Source organism: Mastigoproctus giganteus, chromosome 4, assembly GCF_048544385.1.
Source record: "Mastigoproctus giganteus isolate SK-2022 chromosome 4, ASM4854438v1, whole genome shotgun sequence".
Classification (NCBI taxonomy): Eukaryota; Metazoa; Arthropoda; class Arachnida; order Uropygi; family Thelyphonidae; genus Mastigoproctus; species Mastigoproctus giganteus.
In genome coordinates, this window is record NC_143578.1 from 171,340,772 (window position 1) to 171,363,945 (window position 23,174).

The 23,174-nt window shown below is 38.3% G+C and overlaps 1 protein-coding gene across 13 annotated transcripts in view; it reads left to right on the forward strand.

Moving 5' to 3' along the window:
• LOC150087201 (bromodomain-containing protein 2-like) overlaps positions 1–23,174 on the forward strand; it is a 736,023-nt gene that overhangs the window by 188,273 nt on the left and 524,576 nt on the right. For all 13 annotated transcript variants that reach the window (XM_090373020.1, XM_090373014.1, XM_090373018.1 and 10 more), the window contains one exon: positions 15,655–15,822. In XM_090373020.1, the coding sequence (XP_090229146.1) occupies positions 15,655–15,822 (168 nt within the window). The remainder of the gene's footprint in view (positions 1–15,654; positions 15,823–23,174) is intronic.

Here is a 23,174-nt window from a genome sequence, read left to right on the forward strand (position 1 = left end):
GTTAGGGCAGCTAAGAATAAGAACAGGTGCATGTATACTTGCATGTACACCAATGCTAGGAGTTTGGTAAATAAATTTGATGAATTTGAGGTATTGCTCAAAACATCAAAGGCGGATATTGTTGGGATATCAGAGACATGGTGTCACACAGATAAAAGGAATGCAGAACTGGAATTTGGGGAATACAATGTGTATAGAAGGGATAGACAGGATAAGAGAGGAGGAGGGGTTATGCTATTAGTTAAGAAACACATAAAAAAAAAAAACAAGGAAGTGAAGCAGTCGACATTGATGGACAAGGTAGTGTCGGTTTGGTGTGACACAAGCATAGGGAAATTAAAATTGAGAGTAGGAGTGTGCTATAGGTCTAATGACTCTGATGAGTATAATAAGACACTGTACAGGGAAATAGAGTGGGCCAGTAAATCAGAGAGTCTTAGAATGGGGGATTTTAATTTCCCAGATATTGACTGGAATTTGTGGGTTGGTCACTCACACACTAGCAAGGCTTTTGTGGATTTATTGGATGATTGTTTTCTACATCAGCATGTTCGGGAGGCAACTAGAGGGAGCAATACTCTTGATCTGATTATCAGTAGTGATTCTTCATGCATTAAGAATCTTCAGATACAGGAACCACTAGGTGGCTGTGATCACAGTGTGCTGACGTGGGAATTACTCAAGGAGGTAACTACCGTCAGAGGTAAAGGGAAGGGTTTTTGCTTTCGTAAAGGCAAAAATGATGGTCTGAGACAGTATTTAAATTCTATACAGTGGGACCAACTGATGATGTTACCAACAGCAAATTCAAAATGGGAAGCATTCAAAGAACTTATCTTGGAAGGTACTAGGCTTTACATACCAACTAAGAAATATTGTTCAAGGTTCAGGCCTAAATGGATGTCAGATGAATTAATGAAACATATGGCAGAGAAGAAAAATGCATCGGATACATACAAATTAATGGGTAACATGGAAACCTATGATAGATATGTCTGTAACCAAGTCACAAAGAAGATTAGGCAGGCAAAAGCAGATTATGAGAAATCCTTGGGAAAGGATGCAAAGAAAAACAGAAAAGAGTTCTTTACTTATTTAAACTCAAGAAGGAAAGAGATAAATCAGATTGGTCCACTGGATATTGATGGTTCAACAGTTGAGGATCCTGCTCAGGTGGCTAACAAACTGAACGAGTATTTTGCATCTACATTCACACATGAGGAGTTATTCAGGAAGGGGAATGTCGTAGGTGAAGTAAACATTGGCAGTGAGCTAGATGATTTTGTAATAACTGAGTGGATAGTGGAGGAGAAATTGTTGAGGATAAACATAAAAAAAGGCACCTGGGGTGGATGGGATCTATCCAGTTATATTAAAGGAGGCAGCAAAGGAAGTAAGCAAACCCCTAGCCATAATTATGAATGCTTCTTTGGACTCAGGGGAGGTACCCATAGACGAGATGTGCAAATGTAACCCCAATTCACAAAAGAGGACAAAGGCTGACACAAGTAATTATAGACTTGTTAGTTTAACTTATGTTCCAGGAAAATTGTTGGAGGCACTGGTTAAAGAAGCGCTGCAGAATTATCTAGAAAAGAATTCAGTTATAGCTCAGACACAGCATGGTTTTGTTAAGGGAAGGTCTTGCGAGACCAATTTGATTGGATACTATGATGTAGTCACAAAAGAACTGGATGCAGGGAATAACTTTGATATATTTGGATCTTGAAAAAGCATTTGATACTGCTGCACAAGGAAGACTGCTGCACAAATTGGAGCAGTGTGGCATTGGAGGCAAATTGCTGCTATGGATGGTTGAGTGGCAGAAGGCAGAGAGTAGTAATTAATGGACACTGCTCAACGTGGACTAATGCTATTAGTGGAGTTCCTCAGGGTTCAGTGTTGGGTCCGTTGTTGTTTTCTGTATTTATAAATGATATTGATGATGGTATATCAAGCTTAATGTCCAAGTTTGCAGACGATACAAAGGTTGGCAGGGTTGTTAAGGACGCTACTGATGCTATGCTGCTGCAACAGGATCTGGTAAGGTTGAGCAGATGGGCTGAGAGGTGGCAAATGAAGTTTAACATTGACAAATGTAAAGTACTACATATGGGAAACAGTAACCCCATAGCAACGTATCAACTCTGCGGTACTACACTGACAGTGGTTGAGAATGAAAAGGACCAGGGGTTAATTGTGCTTGGAGATATGAAGTTTTCTGAGCAGCGCAGACGAGCTGCAAGAGTAGCGCATGGTGTCTTGTCAATTATATACAGGAATATTTCTAGCAGCGATACGGAGGTGATTATTCCCTTGTATAAGGCAATGGTTAGGCCACGCCTTGAGTACTGTATGCAGGTCTGGAGGCCTCATTTCAAGAAGGATGTAGAACTGCTGGAATGAGTACAGAGAAGGGCAACAAGATTAGTGAATGGAACAAAGGGTTGCTTTTACGATGAAACGCTTAAGTTTGCAAATTTCAGAGTTTTGAGACTAAGCACCGGCGAGGTGATCTGATAGAGGTGTATAAGGCCTTGAATGGTTTGAGCATGCTCAATGCTGATGGGATTCTTCCTCTTGCTCAGAATAATCACCTGAGAGGACATAAATTCAAATTGAGAAAAGACAGGTGTAGGATAGATGTGCGGAAATTTGCCTTTAGCCAGCGGGTAGTTGGTTGGTGGAACAGACTTCCATCACTTGTTGAAGTTGATAGCCTAAACAAATTTAAGGCTCAGCTGGACAGGTATTTCGAACGAATGGAGGGGTGAAATGGGAGTGGTGTTTTTTTTTTTTTTGACTGATGCTGAATAAGCTTGCTTTCTTGCATCATGTGCCTCTGCTAATGCTATTGGCTCTGATTTCTTTATATACTTTGTTTTGTCTGCTGTTTGTTGGGCTAGCAATTAGCTGATGAATTGTAGTAATTTTGGTATAATTTACTTTTGTGCTGAGCAGCCTGGTTATAACTGGCAGATAACAGTCAGGAACGGATGTCTACTGTTAAGTATTGTTTGGATATATTTTGAATGCTACTAGCCTTTCATAATTTACAATTGAATGTTAATAATGATTAATGTTTTGTGTATATATTTGATGTGTAAATATTCTATTTATTTTATTTTCATTTGTTTCGACTCATAACATGCTTACTCAGCTACTTATTTTGTCAGCCTATTGCTCACAATTGCTCTTTTGCTCACAATTATTCTTCTTTTACCTCCTTTTGCATTACTTCTCTTATAATTATGTACATATATTCTTATATATATATATATATATATATATTATAAATGGGTTTTCAATGTAACTTTAAAGGAAAAGTTTATAGAGCCACACAGAAAAGAGGTATACAATAGATGAAATGGTTTCAGTGAAAGCAAGGTTAATAAATTAGGTATGATAGATGCACCTAAAAGTGCAAAGCAGCATTAAAGGATGCAAGAGTAATTATATTATTTATATTATTTTATTGATGTAATTATATTATTTTAATTAAGTATGCATAAATGGATGTGAAAGTTGCACAAGGTGCCAGTAACTATAAGGGTGAGGAAGTAGAAAAAGAAATGTAGTGGATTAGTGAAAGGTGAAAGAATGTTAATATCCTAGAGGTTATGATGAATTAAGTAAATTATGGGCTGAATTGCCAAGCCAATGTAAAGTGGGGAACTGTAAAGTAAAATTAGTACAACAAAATACTAATAAAATGAAAATAAAATGAAGTTGGTATAGCTGTTATCAGATATGGGGGGGGGGGAATATATTTGGTAAATGCTCTAATATAGGTAAAGCAAAAAATGCTTGATTTGATGTCAGCTGAAATAAACATTGATACATCATCAGGTATTTCCTCAGGGGACTACACCTGACCATGTATCAGTAATTCAATTTGCCTCTAATTGATTGGAGTAAATGGAAAGGAAACTCGACATGGGGAACAAAATTTTTAAATCAACTAGATGACTGTTATTTGTATCAACATGTCAGGGAAAGTACTAGAGAAAAGAATATCCTAGACCTCATGGGTTTTAATTTCAAAAAAGGAAATTACGATGCCTTAAGGTACTACATGGCCTGGGTAGATATCGCGCCGAGAATGAATACAGTTGAAATGTGGTACGCTTTTAAAACATTAATCACAGATGCCTTGAATGCGTATATACCATTAAAAAAATACTCCAGGAGAAGGGTTCCAAGTTGGATGAATAGTGAAGTTGCCACATTACTTGAGCAGAAAAAGGTGGCATGGAAATGTTACAGAGCAATAAAAAGTACTGAAGCCTATAACAGCTACAAGGTGATCTGTAATAGAGCCACAGAAAAGGTTCGACAGGCAAAGGCAGTTTATGAGAAATCACTAGCAAACAGAGCAAAGAGGGGGGATAAAGAATTCTTCACATATATAAATGCCAAGAAGAGCAGGACAAACCAGATCGGACCTTTACGTAAGGAAAAGGGGATAGTAATACAAAGGGTACTAGGAAAGTTTTGCAATATGACGCAACAATGAATCACAGGAAGCTGCTTGTTGCTGCATGTTGAGACATGTTCATACGTGCATAGTAGCCGCCACGCCAAGTCGATGGGCTCAGTTATTCATTAGTAGTGAGAGTGTAAAGTGCTTGCGATGGCATCGTGGTCACGAAATGAGATAAGGACAGTTTTGCGGTATAATTTCGTGCATGGTTTAACCATAGACCAGTGCTTAGAAGAAATGACTCTTGCACTAGATGATGATTGTCCACATCGTACAACGATATTCAGGTGGTATAGAGAATTCCAAAGGGGAAATTTCACTCTGGAGGATTCTGAGAGGCCGGGAAGGCCACGAACGTCAGTTATGGAGGAAAACGTTACTGCTGTGAGGAAAATGCTTGACGAAAACAGGCGAGTGACCTACCAACAGATAGAGGATACTTTGGGCCTAAATGCACCAGCAATTCGTTCGATTCTGCAAGATCAATTGCAAGTGAAGAAACTTTATTCTCTCTGGGTGCCGCATCAACTGACTGAAGAGCAGATGACACGACATGTGACTTGGTGCCGGGAGATGTTAAAAAAGTTTGATAAGGGACAATCTCAGTATGTGAACAACATCGTGACAGATGACGAGACTTGGCTGTACTATTACGATCTGCCGACCAAGGCTCAAAACAAAGTTTGGGTCTTTGATGATGACGACACACCCGTAATTGTCAGTAAATCCCGATCTGTAAAGAAGAAAATGATAGCTGTATTTTTCAAATCGAGTGGAATTGTGGAACGTGTCGTTTTGGACACGCAGAAGACAGTCACAGCTAAGTGGTATACTGAACAATGCCTGCCTAAAGTCATTGGATCTATGAAGTACCTGCGGCCAAAGTCAAGAATGGACACCTGGTACCTCCATCACGATAATGCTCCAGCTCACCGCGCCAAAGCCTGCACCGAATATTTGACCACGACAGGACTGAAACTTCTCGAGCACCCTCCCTACAGTCCAGACCTTGCTCCTGGCGACTTGGCACTGTTCCCACATGTGAAAATGAAGCTAAAAGGGAGGCGGTTTTCCAGTGATGAGGACCTTCTACGGGCTTGGGACAACGAGTGTGCTTTACTCCCTAGTGAAACTTGGCAGAACTGGTTTAAAGATTGGTTTCGGAGGATGGAGAGGTGTATTGAATGTAGAGGAAATTACTTTGAAAAAATTAAATAAACAAAGCTGTATTGCAAAACTTTCCTAGTACCCTTTGTAAATACACCAGCTGCTGTTGCAGATGAACTCAACAGTTATTTTGCATCGATATTTACAAATGAAAAGCCTTTTGTGGCAATGGGAAATTGTGGGAGTGAAGTTAAAAAATATGTAATTAATGATATTGAAATTTTGCAAGATTATTTAATGAAAAAACTTTCGAGCCTACAGACCAGTAAGGCTCCTGGAGTTGATGGAATATACCCTATAATCTTAAGAGATGTGGCAAGCGAGTGCATTGAACCATTGAGGCTAATTATGCGAGCATCACTAGATTCTGGGGAGATTCCCTTGGATTGGAAAAATGCAAATGTATCTCCCATACATAAGGGTGGCTCTAAAAGTGAAGTTGGAAATTATCGACCTGTCAGTCTGACTTCAGTAGTAGGGAAAATCATGGAGGCAGTGATCAAGGGTGGAATTCAGGATCATTTGGATCGAATTGAAATTCTCAAGGATACTCAGCATGGTTTTGTAAAGGGAAAATCATGTTTAACAAATCTGGTTCGCTATTTCGAAAGGGTCACTCAAGAGCTAGATTTAGGGAATAATTTCGACATTGTTTATTTAGATTTCAGCAAAGCTTTTGTTCCACATGAGCGGTTGCTTTATAAGCTGGAATAGGTTGGAATCATTGGGAAAATCCTTAGATGGATAGAAGGATGGCTTCAGGGCAGGAGGCAGAGGGTTGTGATAAATGGCTATTCCTCAGATTGGGTTGATGTAAGAAGTGGGGTTCCCCAAGGATCAGTATTAGGACCACTGTTGTTTTTAATTTTCATAAACGACATTGATGAAGGGATAGAGGGTGTGATGTCTAAATTTGCAGATGATGTTAAAATTGGTAGAGTAGTTAATGATCACTGTCAAGCTGAGCTTCTTCAGAGAGACCTAGATAGACTTCAAGAATGGTCAGAAAAATGGCAGCTGTGTTTTAATCCAACAAAGTGTAAGGTATTACACCTGGGAAACAGTAATCCCAAAAAAAACTTATTCACTTGGTGGAGTTCAACTAAACCCAGTACTGGAGGAAAGGGACTTGGGTGTTACGATACGGTCAGACATGAAATTTTCTGAGCATTGTAAACAGGTTGCAAGGAAGGTCCATGGTGTCCTATCAATGATCTATCGAACTTTTGCAAGTAGAGATAGGGACGTGATAATCCCATTATATAAGGCTTATGTTAGACCACACTTGGAATACTGTGTTCAAGTATGGAGACCGCACCTAAAGAAAGACATCGAGCTTCTTGAAAGGGTGCAAAGAAGGGTAACTCACCTGGTGAGATCGGCAAAAGGGCGTCCTTATGAAGAAAGACTTTGAATATGTGGGTTGCAGAGTTTGGAAACTAGACATCTTAGAGGAGATTTGATTGAGGTGTTTAAGGCTCTGAGAGGTATCAGTAAAATGAATGAGGACAAAATTTTCAAGATTATAAATGATGCTAGAACTAGGGGACATAAATTCAAGTTACGGGGGGAAATGTTTAGATTGGACTGCAGGAAGTTTTATTTTAGCCAGCGAGTTATAAATTACTGGAATAAGATGCCTTCATGGGTGGTAGAGGCCGACATTTTGGGGAAATTCAAAGGTCATCTGGATAGTACTTTTGGGTAAGTGAAGCGCATAGGATGATAAGTTTAATTTCCTTTTTATTTATTATTTTTTATTTTTTTATTAATTATTATTATTTAGTTATTTATTTTATTTATTTATTTATTTTTTGTTTTTATCATTGTTTTGTTCGGATTTTTTTTTTTTTTTTTTTTTGGCTGGTGCAGCATAAGCCATAGGCTTTCTTGCACCATGCGGCCGATACTAATACTAATTGCGTTTCTGTACTTGTGCATAGTAGTAGAAGAAAAGTGAAAGGCCAAAAAGGAATGAATGAAATTAGCACTTTCTAATACAGTATGAACAAGGTAGTCCCAACGCAGTGTAATTTATTTATGTAAAAATTAATTTAGATAAAAATAAGTATCGAGTTTGGATAAAAATAGTTAATATCAATATGTTTAATTTAAATATGTCTAATTTAGTTTAGGATTTAATTTTGTGTAGATAAGAAATCAATGTATTTTTAAAAAGATTTGGAACAAGCAAAATATGAGTGTCAAGACATGCAGAGAAACTAATCGAAAACGAAACCGAAAGTATGATAAGACAGTGAAAGTGTACGATACCTGAAGTATTTTAAGAAATGCGAAAAGAAAATGAGCTGGTGGGAAAAATAAAGGTGGGGAGCTGAAATGTGCAAATTCAGTAGAGTAGATGAATATATGCATGCTTTCATGTAGATGAGCAATATAACTACATGAAAAAGCAATTTATAGCAGCGAAGCAGACTTAATCGTAAGCTGTGAAGAAATTAAAAATAGCGGGAAAATAGAGACCTCTATAGTCGTATTTAGAATACAAGTGCATGGAGATAATTTATAATTAGTGTTGAAAAAAGGAAAAGAAAAAGAAACGTGGTTGGTATAGTCAGTGATATAGTCATACAAAATTAAACATTACCGTTAATATATAAAGAATTATATGGTGGCAAAAAACATACACATAGGCCAGATGATGGAGCTACTTTATAATAAGCTGAAAAATAAACATATCAGAATATGATAAATAAGAATCATCAAATATTTTGAGAAATAAATAAATTATTAATTATAGTTATCCAAATTTGCATGAAAGTGCATCCAAGGAAAAAGAACTAGTTTTTTCAACTTTCCATTTTGAGAAACCTTGTCCTGCTCAATCAGCTTCAAGTTCTCGAGAATCTGCTGCCAATTCCTTAAATGCCGATCTTCAGGTAATTCTCCAATGGGGCAAAGACAACTTAGTTGATTTCACCCCTTCTAAAACTCAGTCTTGTCTTATATCTCGCAAAAAGGATTCTTCTGCTCCTATGCTTATCTTTAGTGACACTCTGATTTCTGGGCAAAATGATATATCTCTTTTGGGGATTACCCTGACTTCTAATCTCTCTTGGCACAAGCACATTACAAATATTGCTTCCTCTGCATCTAAAAAATTTGGTTTTCTCTTTCGCTCTCGGCGTTACTTTTCTTCCAAACAGCTGCTCACTCTGTATAAATCTCAAATCCGCCCTGCCATGGAATATTGTTCCCACATCTGGGGTGGTGCCCCCAAAACCTCTCTCAGGCTTCTTGATTCCATTCAGAAGAGGGCAGTTAGGTTAATTAATGATTCATCTCTAACAGAGTCTCTCCACCCACTTTCTCATAGATGCACTGTTTCTGCTGCATGCCTCTTCTACAGATACTTCCATGTGCACTGTTCTTCTGAATTGGCTTCTATAATTCCCACTCTCTCTTTCAAAACAGTCCAAACACGTGCCGCCACCAGCCAACATCCATTTACCATCCAACTTCAAACCCACAGAACCAACTTTTCATCTTCCTCATTTATTCATTCAACTGCCATTTTCTGGAACAACCTTCGTTCATATGTATTTCCTGAAAATTACAATCTACAGAAGTTCAAGTCCAATATCAACAAATATCTTCTTTCGTCTTCTCAACCTCCAACCCAAGCACGGTACTAAGTACTATAGGTTCTAATACCTCTCGTGTTTGGGGTTCTCATAAAAAAAAAAAAAAAAACACTAGCTGGATCCACAGGTAGTCTTCTGCTAATAAAGTCATGTGCAGACGTATTTAAAAATTCTAATTTTCTACCCCTGTGAATTATGGATAAAAGAAAGAGTGAAAAACAACGTGATTGCAATACAAAAAAAAAACGAAAAGTTATTACTTTAGCTGAAAAATTTGAAGTTATTAAAAAACATGAAAGTGGTGCAAACCATGGGAAAATCGTAAGAGATCTAGGATACAGCGAGTCTACAGTATGAACGATCTTGAGCCGTAAGGACGAATATAAAAATAAAGGTAAAGTTTCACAACTTCTTTTGTTTTACAAAATACCAGAAACAGAACTCCAATAATGATTGAAATGGCAAGTCTTTTATCTATTTGGATAGAAGATGGTAATTAAAAAAGAATTCCATTATCTAAGGACAATGTTCAGAGCAAGGTATTAACATTTTTACTAAGCTCAGAGAAACAAAACATCAAGGGGAGTCTGAAACGTTTATTGCTAGTTCAATGTGTTTTGAATGTTTCAAAAATCGAGCAGGACTGCATAATGTTAAAGTAACGGGAAGCTGCTAGTGCTGATGAAGATGCTGCAGCCAAATTGCATGCAGAATTGCAAAAAATCATTTAAGATGGTGAATATGATGATTGGAAAATATTTAATGTAGATGAAAGGGGCCTATGGAATCATTTCACCATTTTATTACAAAAATGAGATTTTATTCAAATTTAAAAATTCATTAATTATAATAATGCTCCTTAATTTCATATTCTTAACAAACTAGTGAGGTGCCAGTGACATTAAAATAAGTTTCTTCAGTTTTCTTTTTGTGAAGGAGTCATTTTTTTTATCGGTTTCTTAAATATTGCAAGAATATTTGCTGATGCTATCGAGGCAGTGTTAGGTGGGTCGGAAAACTGCTAGCTTGGGGGGGAGACAAAGACCAATAGATTGACAGTAGCCACTGGCAGAGGTGAAAGAGATTCTTGCACTGCTTCTATTAGAATGAGCAGAAGCCTGAAAAACAAGATGCATGGTATTTCAGAGACTGCTGGGAGCCATTGCAGTACAAGTAAACACATGGGTTGTGTTAGGGTAGCTAAGAATAGAAACAGGTGCAGGTATACTTGTGTGTACACCAATGCTAGAAGTTTAGTAAATAAATTTGATGAATTTGAGGTATTGCTCAAAACATCAAAGGCAGATATTGTTGGGATATCAGAGATGTGGTGTCACACAGATATAAGAGATGCAGAACTGCAATTTGGGGAGTACAACGTCTACAGAAAGGATAGACAGGATAGGAAGGGGGGAGGGGTTATGCTATTAGTTAAGAAACACATAAAAACCAAGGAAGTGAAGCCAGTCGACATCGCTGGACAGTGCAGTGTTGAGTCAGTTTGGTGTGACATAAGCATTGGGAGATCAAAATTGAGAGTAGGAGTGTGCTATAGGCCTAATGACTCTGATGAGTATAATAAGGAACTGTACAGGGAAATAGAGTGGGCCAGTAAATCAGAGAGTCTTATAATGGGAGATTTTAATTTCCCAGATATTGACTGGAATTTGGGGGCTGGTTACTCACACACTAGCAGGGCTTTTGTGGATTTATTGGATGATTGTTTTCTACATCAGCATGTTCGGGAGGCAACTAGAGGGAGTAATACTCTTGATTTGATTATCAGCAGCAATTCATTAAGCAATTCATTAAGAATCTGCAGATAAATGAACCACTAGGTGGCAGTGATCACAGTGTGCTGAAGTGGGATTTACTCAAAGAGGTAACTACCATTAGGGGTAAAGGGAAGGGTTATTGCTTCCGTAAAGGCGACTACGGTGGACTGAGACAGTATTTAAATTCTATACAGTGGGACCAACTGATGATGTTACCAACAGCAAATTCAAAATGGGAAGCATTCAAAGAAGTTATCTTGGAAGCTACTAGGCTTTACATACCAACTAAGAAATATTGTTCAAGGTTTAGGCCAAAATGGATGTCAGATGAACTAATGAGGCATATGGCAGAGAAGAAAAATGCATGGGATACTTACAAATTAACACATGACACAGAAGCCTATGATAGATACAAGTTGATATGCAACCAAGTTACAAAGGAGGTTAGGCAGGCGAAGGCAGATTACGAGAAATCCTTGGCAAGGGATGCAAAGAAAAACAGCAAAGAGTTCTTTACTTATGTAAACTCTAGAAGGAAAGGGATGAATCAGATTGGTCCACTTGATATTGATGGGTCAAGTGTTGATGATCCTGCTCAGGTAGCTAACAAACTAAATGAATATTTTGCATCGACATTCACACATGAGGAGTTATTCAGCAAAGGGAATGCCAGAGGTGTATTCAACTCTAGCAGTAAGCTACAGAATCTTGAAATAACTGGGAGTAAAGTGGAGGAGAAACTGTTGAAGATAAACACAAGAAAGGCACCCGGGGTGGATGGGATCTATCCAGTTATATTAAAGGAGGCAGCAAAGGAAGTAAGCAAACCCTTAGCCATAATTATGAGAGCTTCCTTGGACTCGGGGGGTACCCATAGACTGGAAATGTGCAAATGTGACCCCAATTCACAAAGAAGGATCAAAGGCTGACACAAGTAATTATAGACCTGTGAGCTTAACTTCTGTTCCAGGAAAATTAATGGAGGCACTGGTTAAAGAAGCACTGCAGGATCATTTAGACAAGACTTCAGTTATAGCTCAGACACAGCATGGTTTTGTTAAGGGCAAGTCTTGCCTGACCAACTTGATTGGATACTATGATGCAGTCACAAAAGAACTGGATGCAGGGTATAACTTTGATATTATATACTTGGATCTTAGAAAGGCTTTTGATACTGTTGCACATGGAAGACTGCTACACAAATTGGAGCAGTGTGACATTGGAGGCAAATTGCTGCTATGGATAAAGGGGTGGTTGAGGGGGAGAAGACAGAGAGTGGTAATCAATGGACACTGCTCATCGTGGACTAATGTTATTAGTGGAGTCCCTCAGGGCTCAGTGTTGGATCCATTATTGTTTTCTGTATTTATAAATGATATTGATGATGGTATATCAAGCTTAATGTCCAAGTTTGCAGATGATACAAAGGTTGGCAGGGTTGTCAAGGACACTACTGACACTGTGCTGCTGCAACAGGATCTGGAAAGGTTGAGCAGATGGGCTGAGAGGTGGCAAATGAAGTTTAACATTGACAAATGTCAAGTACTACACATGGGAAACAGCAACCCCAGAGCAACGTATCAACTCTGTGGTACTACACTGACAGTTTTAGAGAATGAAAGGGACTTGGGGGTGGTTGTGCAGGCAGATATGAAGTTCTCTGAGCAGTGCAGACGGGCTGCAAGAGTAGCTCATGGAGTATTGTCAATGATATACAGGAATTTTTCCAGCAGGGATAAGGAGGTGATTATTCCATTGTATAAGGCAATGGTCAGGCCACACCTAGAGTACTGTATACAGGTCTTTAGGCCTCATTTCAAGAATGATGTAGAGCTGCTGGAACGAGTACAGAGAAGGGCAACAAGATTAGTGAATGGAACAAAGGGGTGCTCTTACGAAGAAAGGCTTAAGTTTTGCAAATTACAGTGTCTGGAGACTAGGCACCAGCGAGGTGATCTGATAGAGGTGTATAAAGCCTTGAATGGTTTAAGCATGCTCAATGCTGATGGGATTCTTCCTCTAGCTCAGAAAAATCACCTGAGAGGGCATAAATTCAAATTGAGGAAAGACAGATGTAGGATAGACGTGCGGAAATTTGCCTTTAGCCAGCGGGTGGTTGGTTGATGGAACAGACTCCCATCCCTTGTGGTGGAGGTTGATAGCTTAAATAAGTTTAAGGCTCAGCTGGACAGGTATTTTGAACGAACAGAGGGGTGAAGTGGAAGTGGGTTTTTTTTTTTTTTTTTTTTGGCTGATGCTGCATAAGCTTGCTTTCTTGCATCAAATGCCTCTACTAATGCTAATATTGATTACTGTTTGCAAACAGTAATCAATATTGATTGCCACCACTAAACAATTCATCCTTAGGGCATTTACCATTGTTGTTTCTTAACGTTGCCACAGAGACTTGTTCTTTTGGTGTGGAATTATGGTTGAACTGTTATGAGAAGTTTTTGCATCTTTACAGTACATCCCTAACAGATTCTAATGTTTTAGCTTGTATAACAGCCGAGCTTTTAATGCACTCCAGAATTCAGGCCTTCTGTGTTTGGCTCTTTTAAAAACAGTAATTTTCTTATACAATGGAACTATAATCTCACCTGTTTCTACAAGCAGTTGTTCAATAAATCATCAGCATCAAGCCACCAGCCTTTCTTATCACCTCTCTGCACTGCACTGAGAATTTCGTATTTGCCTGTATCATGAACTCCAGGTTCATTTCTCTCTCTCTTCTCTCTCTCTCTCTCTCTCTCTCTCTCTCTCTCTCTCTCTCTCTCTAGTATTTTTAACTGACCCCACCGGCACCTCCTTAGCCAGGTGGGAAGGAGCAGCAGTGTGTAGCATATTCTTCTCGATTAGACCGGGGTTCGAGCCCGTCACCACCATATACGGAGGATGCGGAAAGGTCAGGGAATGACCACCACATATCTCGGAGCAACATGGCCTTAGTTGCTAATGCTCCTAAAAACCAAATAACAACAACAGCTGAACCCACCTACTGTTATTTCGAGGTTGTTATTTCTGAAGTGCAAACTTTGGCAAGTAGCAACCCGTTTGAAGCATTAAAACTTATTTGGCCATTGCTGAAGCTTTTCTTAGTTGTTCTGAAGCATCACTCTTTGACAGGTGTTAAACCCTTCATATCCTGATCATCATATTACACTGGTCAACATGTGAAATGTTACCAAAATACCCAACCATGACGAATTTTATGCTGCTGAACACGAAAATCATATTAAAATTTGTTGATTTGCTCTTGTTTTCGAATTGCAGTTGGGGTCTTGTTAGCCAGTTACTCTACATTATCTACTATGGCTCTTGGCAAAATGCATGGCAACACCACAGTTTCAGTACCATCATGTGATCCACAACAATTGCCTCGCTCTGATCATGTGATAAATTGTCACCTCAAATGTGTCTTAAACTCTGTTGCATTAATCCTTGAATATGGGTGATTTGGTCTGTTAACAGTTGTTCTATATGTGGAGAAGTCATGTTAGTTTCAAGAAAGTGTCCTTTGACTTGAGCCATAAAAAAGGCCTACTTCTACTTTGGATGTAAAGTAATCAACCAGGACGAGAACACTGGTCTTCACACATACGTTGCACTTCCCGTTCATCAAAACTCAACACTGGATGAATTGAAAGGGATGTTTTATTCCTTTCACAGTGCCCATGATATGGAAGGAGCCATCCAATCATGTCACAGACTGTTACTTCTGTATGGTGCTTCCTATTAAAAAAAGGGATAACAATGAAAAAAAAAGTGGACAGTGACGTATCCAAATATACCATCTGCAATTTGTCCCATCCCTCACGGTGAGGTACTACATATTCCTGAACCACCGTTTTTCTGTACACTCTGATGAAGATGAAGACACTGATGAACATCAACTTGATATACATGAAGAAGTACAGCTGCCGTCAACATCAAGGAATCCACCATTCTGTCCAAACCTTTATCCTTCTGAACCACATAAGACAGAAAGTGAACTTGGTGATGTCATCAGGGATCTCGAACTGCCAACGAATAAGACAGAGCTTTTAGCCCCGAGGCTAAAACAGTCGAATCTTCTAGATCATTCTGTGAAAGTGACAACATTTCGTACTCTAAATAAAGACTGATAAATTCTATTAAACAGAAGATGTACTCACTGTTTGTAAGGATGTTGATGGTCTAATGGCAGCAATGAACATGAAGCACATTCCCGAAGAATGGCAACTATTTATAGATACTTCTAAGGTTGTCCTTAAGGCTGTGTTATTACACAATGGAAATATGCTGCCTTCAATACCTCTTGAATATCTCTTCAATACCTCTTGAGTACCTCTTCAATACCCCCGTCCAGAGAAAAGAAACATGCGTAAAGATGGAGAATATCCTCTTAGGTGTACACTATCAGAAGTATGAGTGGCAGATATGTGGTGATGTAAAGGTAATCACCATTTTATTAGGACTACAAAATGGTTACACTATTTTGTAGTTATGCATCCAGTTATGCATCTATAACATGACACTCTCCATGTACTCCTCTTTACTTGGTTATAGCATATCAATAAGCATTATTTCATTACAAGTTGAATGTAAACAATATATTAATACCAATATTTTTTTCATGTTACAGGTCAAGAGGGGGGTAAAACGGAAAGCAGATACAACAACACCCACTGCAAATTCAGGTTATGAGCCAGGGTACCAGCCACAACCAGATTCTAAAGCATCAAAAATATCTACAAGAAGAGAAAGTGGAAGACCCATTAAAAAACCATCAAAAGATCTTCCTGATACTCCTGTAAATATTGAAGCTTTACTTGTTATTTATTTATTAATGATAGTTGTTTTGGAATAAGTCTGAATCAAAACTTAAATACAGAACAGTGCTGGTTGGTTATCCAGGTAATTGAGAGTTGGGGAAAAGAATAGATACACACACAACTTCAAATACGTACGGTAATTTGTTTAGCATAAATCACACATAACATCCAAAAATAGGTATCAGCTGCATATACATGTATGAGCTACAGTTCAAAGGTAACTTTTCTATATTATCTCTCCCCCACACCAGGTGATAGGTTTTGAAGATGACACTTCTATTTTTCATCACTCACAATCTATTGGCTGTCTGTTCTGTGCAAGTGAGAATGCCCTGCTGTAAAATTCCTTTTGATAGTTGAAGTTTCTAAACTTTTTTTTTTAGAAAGATTGCATCAGCTGACATAATTCTTATGCCATTTTTGTGATAAGGAAAGGTTGATACAAGCTATTCACAATTGTCGTTCAGTTGTTCTTACTCGGCTCCACATAGGTCATAGCCATTTAACATTACTTTTTGCTGAGGGTAGATGACCCACCTATGTGTGAGGCATGTAACACTATTTTAACCATATGTCACATTTTTATAGAATGCTTTGTTTTTAAAGAAGCATGACGCTTATTTTTTAGGACTTTTAATAATCTGGCTGAACCATTTACACCCAGACAGATTATGGGACAAAGACAACATGTCTGATGTTTTTAACTCTCTTCACTTGATTAATTTATACACAACGATTGAAATTTATATTTTTATATACAGGGTGATTCACTACCAGTGCGACAAACTTGCAGGAGGTGTAGGGGGCACAAAGACGAATCAGAATCACATAGCATTGCAGGGTCCGAAATGCCTTCGTCATGCAGTAGAGGACGTTGAATGGGAGTTCGCGTGAACAGTGATCCCGCTGGAAGTCAGCATTTGTGAACCGTTTCTGTTGAAGAAACCAAGTAGCAAAAGTCCTCCGGAGTGGATAATCCGCAGGCTCCAATGATTGGACGCGTTGCAGATGGTATGAACTCATTTGGTTTGTTGACAGTATCCTCCATACAGTGGATTGGGAAATACCCAATCGTTGGCCTATTGCTCGAGTACTCGTACTCGGATTGTCTTCTGCAAGATGTAGGACATTCTCCTCATTGTCCGGCATCCTCGTCGTTCGCTCTGGATTCATGGTACCTCTCGTGAAACAACCAGTCTCACGTAACCTTCTGTGCACACGTGCAAAAATCGTATGATGAGGGGCACGTCTGTGCGGGGAACATTCCTGGTACAAGCGCAGAGCGGCGCGCCCGTTACAGTCCGCAGCTCCATACGCGAGGTGCATGTCGGCCAGTTCAACGTTTGAATACTCGTCCATCCTACTGCCTCGGGAACCAGTTCGCAAATGCTGACTTCCAGTGGGATCGCTGTTCACGCGACCTCCCGTTCAACGTCCTCTACCGCATGACGAAGGCATTTCGGACCCTGCAATGCTATGTGATTCCGATTCGTCTTTGTGCCCCCTACACCTCCTGCAAGTTTGTCGCACTGGTAGTGAATCACCCTGTATTTATTTAACTTTATACCTTAGTATATAAGGCGCCTCCGTAGCCAGGTGGGAAGGAGCAGCAGTGCGTAGCACATGCTTCTTGATTAGACCGGGGTTCGAGCCCGTCACCACCAAATATGGAGGATGCGGAAAGGTCAGGGAATGACCACCGCATATCCCGGAGCAATATGGCCTTAGTTGCTAATGCTCCTAAAAACCAAATAACAAACAACAAACAAACCTTAGTATATAATATTTATAGGCTACCAAAATATCTAGCATTCGCTTTAATTCGCTTTAACCCTCAATGCTAATGCTAAAATGCACATTTTAGCATTAGCATTGAGGGTAGATGACCCACCTATGTGTGAGGCATGTAACAATATTTTAACCATATGTCACATTTTTATAGAATGCCTTGTTTTTAAAGAAGCATGACGCTTATTTTTTAGGGCTTTTAATAATCTGCCTGAACCATTTACACCCAGTCAGATTATCGGACAGAGACAACATTATGGCTTCAGCTGCCAATGTGCCATTAAACACCACACCAACGAACCAATCAACATATCGAATTTCAGCAGTAACAATATGATTGGAACATATATTTCAATATTTTTTGTGTCTCTCTTACTATGAACATTCATTTTTATTTTCATATAAAAAGTAATTAATCTATGAACTGCTTCAAAGACACCGTATTATTAGCCTCTAGAAAGAGTGAGTAACTACATCTGCTTCTCTGAAAAGATATGGTGAAAACATTTTACATTGATAAACAATAATAGTATGAATCATGGCAAAAACCTTGTGCTATGAGAGCTTTATAATGTCATTGTTCATGAAGGGCATAGCCTCATTATGTATGTAGCATTTAGCAAACCAAGTTTGCCATGAGATGCTTTGGTATTGCACTACCATCACTGCCAACTCTCCAGATTTGTATTGGAGAATCCATCTTTTGGACTCAGCTTGATCTCTTTTCTGTCTCGCCATCATGCTGGGGTTTCTGCTTTCTGCAAAAATGTTATTTTTTCTCAGTATTTTTATTTTAATTTTACTTTTTCTCTCAAAATAGTATTCTGCAGGTTTTTATTTCAAATGCAATGCACACATTAGTCTGAGGATGATATCATCCTCTGACTAATGTGTGCATCTCAATTTAGAAAGGAATAAAGATTGATTTTCAAAGAAAATAAATTGTTTACAACACTTGATTCATGTTGCTTATAGTCTAAAGATACTTGCAAAAATACTGTCTTTCCCTCTTGATAAATTAGTAAAGACCACTTTCCTTGTCATTTGCAGTTATAAATGACCATTGAGAGACAAGTGCAGAAACAGTGTCTAATGTGAAAACTGGTTGATACTGTAAAACTTGACCATAAGTTTGTTTTATACTTATGGTATTCAAAAAAAAAAAAAAACAACAATAACAACAACAACAACAAAACCTTAGTGCAAGGTTGCACGTAATATTAACGTGATTTGTATTCCAATATGATCCGATGAAGCGTTGCAACTTCAAATAATTAATGCGTTTATAGTAGAAACTGTCTTTATGTATAAATTTGGTAAATTGTGGACTATTTTGGTGGCCCCATTGAGTTTCTGCTGTGCATTTCTAAAACCAAAGTGTATTTTTTTTTTTTTTTTTTTTACAGAAGTTGAAAGTCTGCTGGCTCGAAACAGGAGAATCCATTGTTAGCAAGTTTCCTAACTGAGTTTTTGGAAATGAAATTGAAAAAAAAAACAAATTGATTTGGAGGGGGGGGGTCACAGTGAATTTCTCAGTATCTTTGAAGGTAAAGAAAGGTGTTTTTTGCCAATCGGTTTCAATGTGAGAACCTAGAAAATGCTATTATAAAAGGAGAAAGACTTGATGTTGGTGTAGAGTGTGTTTAGTGACAAATGGCACCAGGGATGCGATGGGTACACTATGTGGAGATGGGTTTCCCCCCATCTCCACGTAGTGTACATTGTAGGTGTGAAACAGAACACTGTCAATGCCAGAGGTTTAAACGTGTATTGATCTTATGTTCCTCTGGTCATTTGGCTGCTGGACCCCTAATGGGACCCAACTTTGTCCACACTCCGACCCATGGAGGCAGACCAGGTACATGAGTATTATAGTTATTTACTCTGGCAGGTCGTGCCCTCTCATTTCCTAAGATTTCAGTGGCTAGGACCTTAAAAAAAAAAAAAAAAACTGTAGATAGGGGTCAGCCGAAAGGAGTACTAGTTATGCGATTTGATGTCATTAGGTTTTGGTGTGTAGGGCTCAAGCAATTTAACAATGATATCTCTCGATACCTTCTAACATCTTATAAGCTATTTGCTTATAAGATGTTAGAATATATCGAGAGCTATCTAGTGATACTAAAATTATGCTGAAATGAACAGAATAACTGGAGATATTAGAATTTAACGTTGTGTGGGGATGGAAGTTTCTGGAGTTTCTAGTTCTATAACAAAGAAAACTATTTTAATTTCATGTAAAATCCCCAAATAAAGTATATTAATGTACTCTATATGATAGATAAGCTCTGTTTCACTGTTTATAATAGTAATATTTCTATTATTTCTACAGTTCTGAGCCTTGATAAAATCAGGTGGTTACTGCACAATCACTACTGCTAGCGATATGGCGATTGTGAAGCAATGCAAACGGGTCAGAAATGTGTAAATAGGCTAATATTATACGAAAAACGCTTACATGTGATTTTTCAACTGCAGACATAAATACTTACCTTTAGTTTTCTCTGGTCCATGTTGGAAAATGCCAATCCTAAAAAAATCTAAACATGGGTTATTGGGAATGCCTTCCTCCAAAACAATCAAGTGCTGCTCACCACCACACGTTTTACCTCCTCGATGACTCACGCAAAACGACCAAAAGACTTGAAATATAGTGATCCTTGGCATCATTATATAAGTGCATAAGTGCATCACTATATAAGTATATAAGTGCATAAGCGAGAAATTAGTGCACAAGTTAGTACAATTGCATCATTTCTGTACGTAGCCAACTACTTAAGTAGTTATAAATTGGCATCATTAAGTAAGTGAGAAATATAACAAGTTATCCCAAGTCATTCTTGACATTTTAATAATTCCTCATAGCAATGCTGAGTTTCAAAAAATATTCATGAGATAAAAAGCAAATCCAAATCCAGATTTTCTCTTTCTGGTCCAGTTTTGGAAGTTCTCCAGACGAACAAGTATGAACAGTAGTGCCATTGTTATAAATAAAACTCTGATTCAACATTTATGAAGACATGGTAAGTTTGCTACAGGTATTATGTTTTCTTACAGATAAACAAAACAGAAGGCTATAGGCAAAAAAAAAAAGGTAGATAAATAGTATTTGCCATATAGTGCAAGGGAATCCACATGCTTTTGCTGCACTGGGAGGGAAAAAAACAACCAATCAACCAAGTAGACGAGAAAACACAAATTATATGCTTCCATCCTTACACAGGTAAGTATCCAGTAGACCTTTGAATTTATTCAAACTGTCAGCCTCAACTATCTGCGAGGGCAACGTTCCAGCAGCCAATGACTCGCTGGCTAAAAGAAAACTTCCTATAATCTAATGTAAACCTCAACACCTGATTTGAATTTCTGACCCATAGTTCTGAAATTCTTTATAACAGTGAGAATTCCACCTTCATTAATTTTAGTAATTGCTCTGAGGTGCCTGGTTGCCAAACTCTGTAACCCGCATAATCGGAGTCTTTCCTCATATGATTGTCCTTCTGCTGATCTCACCATTTCGAGTTTCCCCAACTTTGGACCCTTTCAAGAAGCTCAATGTCATTTTTCAGATGAGGTCTCCATACTTTACACAGTACACAGGCTTTACAATTGCCTTATAGACTGGGTTTATGATCTCCCTATATCTAAGGATGGCCCTCAGTCCCCAGCAGCTTTCACTCTCCCACTTACAGCAGCGAGAGGATCAGAGTGCAAACAGAGGATGCTAAGATCTCTGGGTACGACCAGGCTGCCATGCACGGAAACTGACCTTGGCCTGTTATAACGTAAGATCACTCATCGGTGAAGACAGCATATTAGACCTGGAAAAGGAATTAGAAAATGTGAATTGGAATATCATCGGTTTGGCTGAAACAAGAAGAAGAAATTAATCACTTATCAGTTTATCAAGTGGAAATCTGCTGTACACCAATGGAAACAGTGAAAGGAGTGAAGGTGGAGTTGGGTTTCTGGTCCATAAAGATTTAAAAAACATTTTGGAATTCAAAAGTACATCACCAAGGGAGTCAAGACTAATAATCAAGATTTCTAAGAGGTACAAGCTGAAGGTTATAATGATGTATGCACCAACATCGGGCCATGATGATGAAGAGGTTGAAGAAATGTACACCGAAATTGAGAGTCTTCTAGATGAGCAGAAAACCCACTACACTATTTTTATGGGGGACTTCAATGCTAAGGTTGGAAAAAGACAGAACAGCGCAGAAAGGGGAACTATAGGAAATTTTGGAATTGGTGAAAGAAATGAAGGAGGCGAAAGGCTTGTGGAATTTGCAGAATATCAAGGATTGTCAGTAATGAACACTTTTTTCAAGAAAAGGGTGAACAGAAAGTGTACATGGAAGAGTCCAAATGGATTAACAACTAATGAAATCACTTCATCCTCACTAACAGAAGATATATTATGAATGATGTTACCGTCTCAACAAGGTAAATGTTGGAAGTGATCACAGAATGGTTAGATGCACACTTGATATAGATGTAAGAAAAGAAAGGAAAAAACTGACTCGAGTAAATAAAACGAAGGTTTTTCAGATAACAGAAAGAGGAGAAAAAGCAGTGTGTATTGGAACTTTAGAACAAGTTTAAGCTTCTGCAGACTGCTCAGGACCAAGATATCGACAAGGAATATTACAACTTTCTGAAAGTGATAAAGCCCAAGAAAAACCTATAGGGAAAAAGAAATCCAAAGAAGAAAAAATTAGTCAAGAAACACTTGTCATGATGAACCGAAGACAACAAATGAAGAGCAAGATAAACACTGACAAGGAAAAAATTGAGTATACCGAGTTAAGCAAAGCCATTAGAAAGAGACTCAGAGAGGACATAAGAAGATTTAACACAAGAAAAGTAGAACAAGCATTAAGGGAAAACAAAGGATTTAAATCAGCAGCCATGAGCAGTAATACAGAAAGACAAATGATACTGAAACTGAAGAATAGCGATGGTGTACTTATAAACAGAAGAGAAGGCATAATTCAAATAGTAGAAGACTACTATAGAGAATTATACAAGGAGTGAGGTAATGATGCCAGCAGTGGGGAAGATGGATTGCAAATTAGCAACACATACAACATACCCGATATTCTTCCTGATGAGATAGAACATGCATTGAAGAAAATGAAGAATCAGAAAGCTCGGGGGAAGATGAAGTTACTATAGAGTTGTTAAAATTGGGAGGAAGAGACATAACACAAAAACTGGCAAGGCTTTTCACAAAGTGCATTAGAAAAGGTGTGACGCCTAAGCAGTGGAATAATGCAATCATAGTTTTGCTGCATAAGAAAGGAGATAAATCAGAAATTCGAAATTATAGACCAATTAGCTTGTTATCCCACATTTACAAGTTGTTCACAAGGGTCATTACTAACAGATTAGAAAGAATACTTGATGAGAATCAACCGAAAGAGCAAGCTGGCTGTAGGACAGGATTCAAAACTATAGATCACCTTCATGTAATATCACAGCTAATGGAGAAAGCAAATGAATATAAAACACCATTATGCCTGGCATTTGTAGATTA